The following is a 12,675-nucleotide window of genomic DNA, read 5'->3' as shown; positions in this document are numbered from 1 at the left end:
AAAACAATATGTATTATAGATATGGGTACATAATAGCTTACTGTGTTTTAGAGGCTTTGAGGTCCTTCTCAAATGGTGCCCAATTCTGCCCTCAGTTATACCCATGCAACTCTACTGAAATTAATGAAGTTGCCTGGGCATAACGGAGCTCAGGATCTAACCCAGTATATGTGCATGAGGCCTGGGAAGAAGATACATAGCACACAACTCAATTACATAAGTTGGGCAGCATGCCCTGAATTCAGCCCACTAACTGGAACTGCCATTTCCAGACTGCAATTCACTGAACCACCACAGAATTTTCATTCTGTTTCATCACCTCCCAAACACTGACACAGTGCACATATATAATACAAAAGCATTATTCATATGTACCTATTTTCTGACAGACAGCAATTATTCTCTAGACTGATAATTTCTGTTTGGCAGCAGTAGTCAATACTGGAGACCAGGGATGTGATGTGATTAGGGCTTAACGCTAGGTCAGAGTACATAAAAATGTGTAAAAAAGGGCTCTCATTACATATTGTTTGTAGAGCCGTCACTTTTTATGTTTACAGAGGGATTTAAATAGAAAAGGTTAATTTTTATCCAGCAGCCCCTCTGCCGAACACAATTTCTTCTGGTGGCTGCCCATGCTTCTACTAGAATTTGGCCCTATAAATCAAAATTCACTGTAAAATCATAAATGGATATAAAATAGTATTTAAAATATTTCCATGAATATAATAATCTGAAAACATGGGGGGAGGTTAAAATCACTTAAAAGCAAGCAATGTATTTTTCAAGAAAAAATGATTTTATTAAAATCATAGGTCCCGATACTACAAAAGGATCCTTTAAGCCATCTCAACACCATGATGCCCAAGGGATGAAAGAGAAAGTCTTACTCCCCCCTGAGAAAACTAAGTTGCTGTGTCAGGGTCAACCATGATCTGGCCTTAATAACTCAATTCAGTATCAGATCTCAGCACAGTTCTGAGCATGTGCGATTTCTAGGTTGCAAACTTTAAAAGCAGGATGATTCCGGTTGAAGTCCTACTGAAAACCAGTCAAGTCCCCACCACCAAGAGAAAGATTAAATACTACATATAGCTATTGGTTATTGACAAAGCCTTTTCAAATTCAGATTGCCCTTTCATAATCCTTGGGAAAACAACATTTAGGTCAGGCTTTCAAAAGGGCTCAGAGTTGTCTGAGTTCTGCTCCTTTTGAAAGCAATAGTAAAACACTTGTTGATTTCAATGGAAGCAGAGTTAGGCCACTACCGAGCATTATGGAAAATCCTGCTCTTTCATTATTTTCAGGAATGAGTCGATTAGTGGAAAAATATTAATTTATGACACATACAGATGCAGAGTTGTGATTCTGGTTTGTTTGTATAGCTTTTGGTTTTTACCTGGTGGACCCGGTGGCCCTTGTGGCCCTGGATGTCCAGGAAGCCCAGATACATCACAAAAGGCACAACCATCACCTTTATCACCTGCAAAAATAAAAAAAGATTTAAGAGGACTACAAGTAGATCCTTTAAGAAGAAAACACCCTCGAGACATTGTACGTTGATTGAGAGAAAGTAAATTTGTTAGCCAAATTCTTAAATCAATTTTATGAGCAAATTTATTTAAAAATTGTAATTGTCTTTTTAAAAAAAACTTCAAATTCCTTTTTGTGTGACAATACTGATGTGTAAAACTTTATTAATGGGAAGGGGGAAAAGATAATCTGACTGAAGAGGGAACAAACAAGAACTAGTGTAGTATGTGCCTGATTAAAAACAAAATTAGATAAAAGGGGGAAAATGGGGACTCTGGAACTCACATAGATTTTGTGGGTTTGGAAAAACAGTGACTGCAAAGAGACTTTGGGACCAAATTCTCTCCTGGTGTAAATGGGGGCAAACCCATTGATTTCAGTGGTGTTTTGCAGATTTATACCAGCCCTGCTAAAATCAACAGAGCCATATCCATTTACAGAGTTCAGCCCTTAGCTTTTCTCTGAACCCAAGCAAAGGAAAGGGCCAGGAGGAGGAAAATGTGGGATGCTTTGTTGCTGATTAGAAGGATAGGAGACCTGCTCTGCGAGAAAAGTAACGTTTTATCCTTGAGAAAGAAATGAATTTGGACATATCAATGCATTTGAGAAAGCAAGATCACTACGGATCAGAGGGCAAAGGCAATTGGCATTGCAGACAGGGAAATGGAACTTGAAGGTAAATATATGTAAGAAAATTACAGTTGAGAAGAGCATTGCAATGGAGACTGTTTCTCAGCAAAGTGCTGCAATCTTTCTAGTTTTCTATACTTCACCCTATAAAATAACCACTGTACTATAGAATAAATTAAATCTTTATTTTCAATAGCTTTTGATGTTGTCACTTGAAAACACACTGGTTTTTTAGAAGTCTCCCTACTCAAGTCAGGCTGAGCACATCCAGCCACAATGGAACAAAAGCAGAAATCTCTAAAAGCAACATATTGGTAAAATAATGGATGAAAGAAAGTAGTAGATACAGCACTACAGAGGGTTTGGCCAAAAAGCCTGCCCGTAGGTGAGCTCAGCCTGAATTTGATTGGCTGTTCGTGCTATACTGTGTGAGTCTGACTCACCAGTAAAAGGATACTTCTGTTAGAGCATTTTTAAGTGGAAATTTTGTTTGTTCTTTAAAGAAACTGATTTGAGTTCAGCCTCTTGGCTTTCCAAAAATGAAGCACATGAAAAGCTCTACAACTTTCGCAATATACTGTGATTCCTTCCTAATATAATGAAAGAATTAACTTCTGTTTCATGACTAAGGACTGGATCCTGCAAGGTTTAAGTTCTCTCAATCCTGGGGGGAAAACAGGAGAAGCTCAGCACCTTGCAGATCAGGCCTTTGGTCAACCAAACTCTGTGCTGATTTAACAGCCTGTGTAACCCTATCAATTTCAATAAGTTACATGTGAATCAGTGCCGAATTTGACAATCTCTGGATTCCCTTTAGGATCTTTTAGTATTTTCCTAACATTAAAATACATTTTGGCCTAGATTCACAAAGGTATTTAGGCAACTAAGTCTGGGTTTAGGTGTCTAAGTCCCAGTTTTAGCATTCACTACAATTCACAAAATTCCGGCTGAATCTAGTAGGTGCCTAAACTCACCCAGCGCCTCAGGTTTTGCAGTAAAAAGTTCCCTTGATGCCTGTTTCTGCCTCTGGGCATACACACTGCTGCCTGCCTCTAGGTTTCCAAGCGCTTATCTCCTGCCTAAGCCCGAGAGTGATTTTACAAACTGGGGAAGACAGGTGTACATCTGCCTAACTTGCAAGTTGGGCCTGATGCGGGGGGCAGGGTGAGAAAGCTCATGCACAAGCATGAGAATGACTCTATAGCCTGGTGGTTAGAGCACTTGCCCAGAATGTAGGAGACCCAGGATCTGCTCCCCCCTATTCAAATGACTCTAATTATTTATCCACAATGGAACTGCTTCAACAAGAGAGACTGAGGCAGTGCCACACAGCCCAAAGGTGAATGCCTTTACCAGAGAGGTGGCAGATCCCTCTTCAAATCCCTTCTCCTCATGAGGTGAAGGGGGATTTAAGCCAGAGGTTTCAGACATTCCCAGGTGAGGACCCTAACTGAGCTAAAAGTTACAAGGGAGGCCCGTCCCCCATCTGCCTGGCATCTTTAAAAAAACAAACAAACAAAAAAACACCATAGGCACCTACCTTCAAGGAAGGCCTCACAGCTGAGAATAGTTAGAAATGCTAGGTCCCTCCCTGAAGCCTGGACTCATGCATCTATTTCAGTGAGAAGGGGGAGGCTTAGCAAACACCCATCTTGTTGGCATCTCCCGTTGGTGAGCTCAGGCAGTTCCCCATCTAGCATAAATGCTTTTGTGGATCCCATTCTAAGGCTCCTAACTCTTCCCATTCATTGCATAGGAGCCCAGGCAAATAAATCGGGCTTTGTGGATCGCAGCATTGTTCCTGTGATTTAATAGGGACCTAAAAGTTAGGTGTCGCAATGCTGAGCATCACAGTGCTTAAGTACCTCTCTGAATCTAGGCCCTGGTCACTGCAAATTTTATATTTTGTATTTTTCATACAAACTCATTTTTATTTTAATAATTCTCTAACTGCTTCCTAACTCTTGACTATTATCATCTATTATCATCTTGACTATGTCATCTACAAGAGAAGCTTAGATGACTACCATAGGGTGTTTCCCTAATGAGTTCGTAAATCTGTAATCATTACATGTGGCCTCTTCTCCAATGCCTGCTTATTCACATCCTGCATGCAAATGTTGTTTATCTTGTTAATTAAGTCGTAGTTGGAGCCTAAGAAAACTACCAAGGATTTTATTAACATAAAGAACGTGCTATGTCAAGTCTTACCGAGTTTCACAAATCATTACTATGCAATTTGGATGTAAATTCCTGGGTCTATCTCTGGGCTTTGTCTAATTCTTTTTTATTATTACTAAATGCTTCTATTACCATCTTTATATCAATAGATCACAAATCCATTTTCCATTCCTGATCTGGCTCTTTCCATCGACTTCTGCATCTCAGCCTCTCTCTCTGACATCCCTCTACATCTTATCATCCGCTTGAACAAGTAAAGCTGAACTTATCTTTCCACTGAAATCCTCCCATCCTTTACCACTATAAGGCAGAGCGGAGGATCTGAATTACAAACTGAAGTCAGCGTCATGGAACTTAATTCAACACCACCGTCCTCTCTTTCATTCAGGCCTCTATCCTGGGAAACTCACATGGTCAAAGTTAAGCCGGCACTTCTCTGGATCAGGACTAGGGTGCTCAACACTTTGCAGAATCAAAGCCTTAATGACTACACAAGTGAGAAGATAGTGGAGAATCAGGCCCATTGAATGGTCCAAATGAATGCAAGGCGCTCTTTAAACAATTTTACCTTTATCTCCTCTCTCTCCTAAGAATCCAGGTTGTCCTTGAGGTCCAGGAAGACCTCGATCACCAGGTTCTCCAGGCTGACATTCCGTGATTCCATCTGCAATTGGAGTAAAATAATAAAGAACATTATTCTCCAACTACAATCTTTCATAATACTACAGTTCAAGTCAGTGTCACTTCTCCATGGATTATTATGAGCAATGGTGAAGTAGCTACAGGTTGATTGTGACCACAAAGAGAAGCAAGTTCACATATTTAATTGTCCAGTTCAGCTATTATGGAAATTAGGGGATAAAATCAATAGGGGTCTATAGATATGTAATCAAGTTCTATAGATGTTACTCTAAAAACCTATGGAATTATGGACACGTGGCAGTCTCTCCATATTAAGGTTGCAAATAACTTCCATTTAAAAACCCAGGCTTTGAAAACTGATAATACGTCATTCAAAATAGAACATATTTTTACACTGGAGGCCAAGGAGGATATTCTGAAAAGTCTGAAAAAAGTTCACTAAGCAGATTTTAGTTATGGTTACATTTTAAAATTACACTGATTTGAAATAAAAACAACAAGGAGTCTGGTGGCACCTTAAAGACTAACAGATTTATTTGGGCATAAGCTTTCATGAGTAAAAACCTCACTTCTTCGGATGCATAGAGTGAAAGTTACAGATGCAGGCATTATATACTGACACATGGAGAGCAGGGAGTTACTCTCCATGTGTCAGTATATAATGCCTGCATCTGTAACTTTCACTCTATGCATCCGAAGAAGTGAGGTTTTTACTCACGAAAGCTTATGCCCAAATAAATCTGTTAGTCTTTAAGGTGCCACCAGACTCCTTGTTGTTTTTGTAGATACAGACTAACACGGCTACCCCCTGATACTTGACATTGATTTGAAATCTTCATTTTTGTCTTAGGTTTCTTTAGATCTTTCTAGATCAAAAGCAGCTTGTTAATAACCTTCCAAATTTTTCATGTCATTAAATCTCCCTGAAAACTCACATACTATATATATTTGAAGAAAGCGATGTTTTAGGGTCGGGAGTAAGAAAACAAGTGAAAAGGTTCACCAGAACCTCAGGTCTGAACACAAAAAATAATGCTCTCTAGGTTGGGTTTTATTGCAAGGGTCCTGAATCAATATAATTTGACATCATTTTGGCTGAAGGCTCTAGCAGAAATCTTTTTGTGCAGTTTTGCAAGCAACATATGACACTACACCCCATATTCATCCTAGTAATATTATGGTATGATTATGGCACAATTATGATTTATTTTGTACAAGATGGATCATGTAAGGTGTCATTGGAAAAGTTATGATTTGCTGAATATGATTATCCTATTTGTATGCATGTATCGTTTTTGTATCTTAAGTTATGAATATTGACTGTATCTGTATTTCAAATGTAGTTACACCTGGGCAACACCCATTAGACAAGATGCCTCCAGTCTAGATAGCTGGGTGGGGAAGGGCCTATTAAGGGTAATGGGCCATTAGGGAAAACAATAGGCCTTAGGAGAAGCTTATCTCCCACCTGGTGAGCCTTCCTGAGACTGCTCCAGAGAGCCTGTAAGTATGACTCAGCAGGGCATGCAGGGGCATGTGACCAGACCACATGACACTGATCTCCATGTTGCGTACCCGTATTTTCCCACAAACTGGGCTGGGAACTGACTTTGAAACAAAGGGTTCCCGCCATGTGTGAAAGTTATATAAGGTGGGGTGTAACATCATCAAGGGGCCTCACTCTCCACACAAGAAAACTACTGGAAACACCTGAGGTAAAAAAGACTAGACTGGGGGAAATGCTGGTTCCAGGCTAAAAGGATTTCTAGCCTGTGTATGGAAACCTGGTGAATTGCTTGTATCATCAGCCAGGTGAGACATTGCTAATTCATATCTGATCTATCTAGTATTTTAGGCTTTGTTTGTGGTTTTATTTGCTAGATCAGGGGTCGGCAACCTATGGCACGCGTGCCAAAAGTGGCACACGAGCTGATTTTGCCTGGCACACGGCTGCCAGCTGGGGTCCCTGCCGCCGGCCCCGCTCAGCCCGCTGCCGGCTGAGTGAACGGAACCCCAAGAGGCTGAGCGGGGCTGGCAGCCGGGACCCCAAACCGGCGGCAGACGCACCCCCCGGCACCTCCCTCACCGCGCTCGGGTTCTGCGGCTCCCGGGAGTGTGACCCCCCCCCCCAGCACTCTACGGGGGAGGGGCTGTGCACGCGGCAGCCCAGCAGCGTGTTTTGCCTCCACGTGGAGCCAGTGTCTGACCAGCATTGGCATGGTAAGGGGAGTCCCGGGGGAGTCAGGGAGGAGGGGGAGGGTTGAATGGGTCAGGAGTTCTGAGGGTTCTGTCAGGGGGTGGGGAGTGGTTGGATGGGGCGTGGGAATCCCGGGGGTCTGTCTGGGGGGGGTGTGGATAAGGGTTGGGGCAGTCAGGGGACAGGTAGGGGACAGTCATGGGACAAGGAACAGGGAGGCTTAGGTAGGGGGTGGGGTTCTGGGGGGCAGTTAGGGGCAGGGATCCCAGGAAGGGGCAGTCAGGGGACAAGGAGCGGGGGGGAGGTTGGGGGTTCTGACAGGGGCAGTCAGGGTGGGAAGTGGGAGGGAGTGGATGGGGGCGCGGCTAGGGCAGGGCTCTCCCCTCTTTTTTGATTGTTGAAATATGGTAACCCTAGGTGAGGGGGGAGCTGGGGGGGCGCATGGGGGCTGGCGCCCGCAAACATCCACTGCAGCCTGCAGGAGCCCCCGGGGGGGGGGGGGCGCCAGGCCGCAGCCTGGGCAGGAAGGGTGGGGGGGTGGCTACTCCCCGCTAGCAGCGCTGCTGCCTTTGCAGGGCTGATGCCCCCCTGCACTGCGCCGGCTCCTCCATGGCTGGGGCTTGCTGCTGCCACAAGCGGGACACTCTGGCTCTCCCGTGCCTCCGGAAGGCGGCTCCTCCCTGCCGAGCGCTGCTGCAGTGGCCCAAGCCCGGCAAAGCCAGTGAGTGGACTCGGGGCGGGGGCCACCGGGGTGGGATGGGGAGGGGTCGCGGGGGGGCTGTGCACCCTCCAGGGGAGTTCAGGGGGCGGGGAGGGGGGAACCTGGTCTGGGGAGCAGCCCCTGGGCACGGCTGGCCCCTGAGCAGGCTGACCCCTGGGGTCTAAAAAGGCTCTTAGGATTTGTCCCTCAATGAACTGATGTGTGTGGGGGGGGGGGGGGGTGTGTGCAAGGTGGAAGTTTTGCCTAGGGCGCAAAATATCCTTGCACCGGCCCTGCCCCAGGGGGTGCGTGCACCCCAGGTTAAGGACCACTGCACTAAACTGATAAGATCTGCATTTTAATTTAATTTTAAATGAAGCTTCTTAAACATTTTAAAAAACTTGTTTACTTTATATACAACAATAGTTTATAGACTTATAGAAAGAGACCTTCTAAAAATATTAAAATGTATTACCGGCACGCAAAACCTTAAATTAGAGTGAATAAATGAAGACTCGCCATACCACTTCTGAAAGGTTGCCAACCCCTGTGCTAGATAATCTGCTTTGATCTGTTTGCTATCATTTATAATATCTTAAAATCTATCTTCTGTAGTTAGTAAACTTGTTTTATGTTTTAATCTAAACCAGTGAGCTCTGACTGAAGTGTCTGGGGAAAATCTCAGCTTGGTTAACGCAAGCATATTATGCATATTCCTCTCCACATTGAGGGAGAGGCGAACTGGGTAATAAATTCATACAGGTCGCAGTTTCGACCAGGCAGGATGGTACAGCTCTGGGGTCCTAGGCAGGGAAGCTGGGGGTTATTTTGGCTGTAGTCTTTTTATTGTTGGTTCATGCAGTGGCTGACCACAGCCTGCATGCAACTGCAGCTGGGTGTGTCCCTGCCTATGTGAATGCTGGTGGGAGTGTAGGACTGGAAGCACTCCACAGCTTGTCACAGCAGCACAGTGCTGAGAGGGAGCCCAGGCTGGTAAGTCAGAGAACTCAGTGCTACCCCACTTCCAGATAGAACCCCAGGGGGAACCCATCACACAACATATTACAACAAACACACAAAACAAACCCAGGAAATAAAAATCAGTTTAGTGTTATGCATATATTTTGTGAAAACTGGTAAAATGAGGTGGAGTGATTTTTTTTGGTCAGCGTTAAGGTTTTACGGTAATGAACTATACATTACTTTACTCTTGATCAAACTTTTTTTTATTATGTGGGCAGTATAATATTTATAGTGTTTTTAACTATTGATTTTCTTGTTTATAAGTGTTTGGGTTTTGTGATAATGCCATAAGAAAATATATTATCACTAAGCAACCTTAATTGTTTTTTTAAACTAAGCTTTGTTGGTTTAGGAATTTCATAGAGAACGACATTCCTATCTATAGCTTATTAAGCCATCTGGAATTCTATAGCAAGGATATTGTCCTCAATTTCTGTAGAAGATTGAAAAAATCCCCACAAGTATAGAAAGGTTATTATTTTCTATTAAAATGTATAGCAGGAGTCGGCCACCTTTGGCACGCTGCTCCCTGGCGGGCAGGGCCGCTTTGTTTACCTGCTGCGTCCGCGGGTTCGGCAGATCGCGGCTCCCACTGGCCGTGGTTTGCCGCTCCAGGCCAATGGGGGCTGCGAGAAGGCGCAGCCAGCACATCCCTCGACCCGCGCTGCTTCCCACAGCCCCCATTGGCCTGGAGCGGCGAACTGCGGACAGTGGGAGCCGCGATCGGCCGAACCCAAGGACACGGCAGGTAAACAAAGTGGCCCGACCCGCCAGGGTGCCTACCCTGGTGAGCCGCGTGCCAAAGGTTGCCGACCCCTGATCTATAGGATTTTATCATTAGGGAATCCTCAGTTGCAAAATCTCCTCCCCACACTATTTTAAAAAGTTTCTCTCTACCACAATAATTTAGTAATACCTGATATGTACATCTCTTTTCAAGTCTACTGAAGAATTGCGGACAAAATACTATTGTCTTTATGTCACTGATTACATTTTAGCTACGGTGCAATAACATGTTAGTGTTTAATTTTAAAGGCGTAAATAATAAAACAAATGAATTTGAATTGTATCATTTTTAATCTTCAATTTTTATTCTTTATCCAAGTGATAAAGGCTAGTAAAAAGATTCTGTTATCTCTGCATTGTCATTCTTCAGTAACAAAAAACTAAACAAACAAACAAAAATCAGGCCCAGTTCAAACAATTAAAATGTTGTAATTTAAAATCCAAATAAAGACTACAGGGAATGCTACAAACAAGTGATATAATTCAATATTAACATTTCATGTTGAACAAATTTGTCTATAAACACTATTTGAAGGCACAGATGGCCTAGAGCTAACTGAAAGCATATGGGAGGAATTATAAAGCAGAAAATTAGGAGAGAGAAAATGGAAATGTCTAAAGTCTCTCTAATGTTTGTTTAATGAACTATTAATGTGTCCCTAGGTAGCAATTAACACTGAAATATATCCTTGCTTATTTGTAATTATCTACTACTTATTTTATGTTGACTGGAAAGTACTATCCATAATTAAGTGCAAATGTATATTACAATCTGTCTAGTCAAATACTTTCTAGTCACTTAAAAATAAAGGAAAAGCCAGGTCCTCAGATGGTGTAAATTGACATAGCTCTATTGAAGGCATTGGTGCTACACCAATTAACACCAGCTGAGGATCTGGCCTGAGAAATTTAAACGAGGTGAAAATTTGTTAGTCAGTAAAACAGAATCAACCACAACCTGAAGAAGAGTTCTTTAACCCACAGAAAGATAAAAAAGATACAAGATATTGCCAATAAAAGATATTGCCTCACCCACTTTGTCTCTCTAATATCCTAGGACCAACATGGCTACAACAACACTGCAAACATGAGAAAGGTTCTCATTCCCCAACTTTATTATGTTAAAAGGCCATTTACACTAAGTTATAGGTAAACACCTAGGATGAGCCATTGCAAGTATTGTACTTGCAAAAATGTATGGAATAAAAGGAACCTTTTTGGTTCCTTACATAACCATTAAAGAATGGAAAACATGTTTAATTATAAAACACCCATAAAGCATTTTGCTTCTTCATCAGCTGTTCATTTAGATTTATAAAACAAGTACCCATCCCATGCTCTAGACACCTTAATGCCATTTTCACAATAAAAACTACTATGTAAAAAGGAAATAACTTCTAATTTATAAATGTTGGGCCTGATTCTGTAGTCATTATCACATGCTACTTCCACTTACATCACATGAGTAAAGAATCATAGGATTAGAACCCTATTTTCTCATTATCAAATACAATGTGCATGCAAAACAATGCAAGTATTTTTTTGTCTTCATTTTAAAAATTATTTTATTGTCAGTACATAAATATGTGAAAGTTAGCACATCAAAACAGAGGCACACTGCGCCCTCGCTCCTCCCCCATCCACCTTCCCCCCCAGCTCCTCCTCACACTGCAAAACATCTGATCCACAGCAGGCAGTAGGCGCTGATCAGTGAGGCCCGCCAGCGGGCAGGAGGCACTGGGGAGAGGGGAAGGTTCTGGCAGGGCTGGCTCTAGCGTTTTTGCCGCCCCAAGCGGACACCCACAAGAAGCCGTGATCGCGATCGGCAGCAGGTCCTTCGCTCCCAGAGGGAGTAACGGCCGGACGTGCCGCCCTCCTCTTCATTGGTTGCCCCAGGCACCTGCTTGCTATTCTGGTGCCTAGAGCCGGCCCTGGGTTCTGGTAGGGGAGCTCCTCCTTGGGCCCCCCACCGCCTGCCTACCTGCCACTCGCCTCCTCATTCACCTCACCATCCCGCCCACCTCCTCAAGATTTTATCAAAGCAGGGGGCCCCCCAAAGCACAGGGCTCCCCAAAGTGTGGCACCCTGATTCACCGTACCAAGAGATGGCTCTGCATATATAACTATTTATGCTAGGTGTGGGATCATGTAATCAGATACATTTTTGAAAGAAGTCAAAAGTAGCAGCCATTTAGCCAGAAAAAGATCTGTGTCTTGAGCCAGGTAAGTGATTTGTTTAATTATTAGACTGTTCCTCATTTTTTTGCATTAACAAAGTCACCTTTCCATATTCAGGGAGCATTTCTTTTCACACTGATTCTGATCATGGCCTCCACTTTCCTGACATATCCGTGTTGTCCTTGTTCTTTTTGAATATACAAAACTTTAACACTGTTTTGGCTGCATATTGAAATAAATTTTTCACTTACTTGATATGCCTGGAGGTCCTGGAGGACCTGGAAAACCTTGAGGCCCTGGAAAACCATCCCTTCCAGTTGATCCAGGCAGAGAGCGTCCTGGAGGACCTCGTTCACCCTTTTCACCTCTCTCACCAGGGAAACCAGGTGGACCTGTGATCCCTGGGCTAGGTAAACCTTATTTAGAACAAAGTAAAACACACATGAAAGCAAATACAAATAAAAAGTAAAACCATCAACAGATGCACCAGCAATAAATTCCTAAGATTAAGGGGCAAAACCCAGTATAACACAAAGGACTGCATTTTGATTCTTGAAGATTTATATTAAATTTAAATACTAGTCCCATATATTAGCACTATTTTTCAAATCTGAAGTCTATCCTATAGATGTGTGACCTTAGAAGATGGTGTGAAAATGAAGCATGCAGGGAGTCATTTTACCACTACCATACTCCAAATATGGATAGCCTTCGCAAGAATCTCCAAGGAATAGATCTAGAACATAAGAATGGCCATACTGAGTCAGACCAGTGGCCCATCTAGTGCAATGTCCTGTCTTCTAAC

The 12,675-nt window shown here is 43.0% G+C and overlaps 1 protein-coding gene across 5 annotated transcripts in view; it reads right to left on the bottom strand.

Moving 5' to 3' along the window:
- The window catches only part of COL4A1 (collagen type IV alpha 1 chain), a 220,574-nt gene that overhangs the window by 53,648 nt on the left and 154,251 nt on the right, over positions 1 to 12,675 (bottom strand). For all 5 annotated transcript variants that reach the window (XR_010600513.1, XM_065592209.1, XM_065592215.1 and 2 more), the window contains exons 21-23: positions 12,122 to 12,286; positions 4,913 to 5,008; positions 1,400 to 1,483 (exon numbers count right to left, since the gene is read on the bottom strand). Coding sequence is in view for 4 of the 5 variants with exons in the window: in XM_065592209.1 (XP_065448281.1) it covers positions 1,400 to 1,483; positions 4,913 to 5,008; positions 12,122 to 12,286 (345 nt within the window). In the remaining variant the exon portion in view is untranslated. The remainder of the gene's footprint in view (positions 1 to 1,399; positions 1,484 to 4,912; positions 5,009 to 12,121; positions 12,287 to 12,675) is intronic.

Source organism: Chrysemys picta, chromosome 1, assembly GCF_011386835.1.
Source record: "Chrysemys picta bellii isolate R12L10 chromosome 1, ASM1138683v2, whole genome shotgun sequence".
NCBI classification, from domain to species: Eukaryota; Metazoa; Chordata; order Testudines; family Emydidae; genus Chrysemys; species Chrysemys picta.
This window is presented reverse-complemented; position numbering and strand designations above follow the sequence as displayed.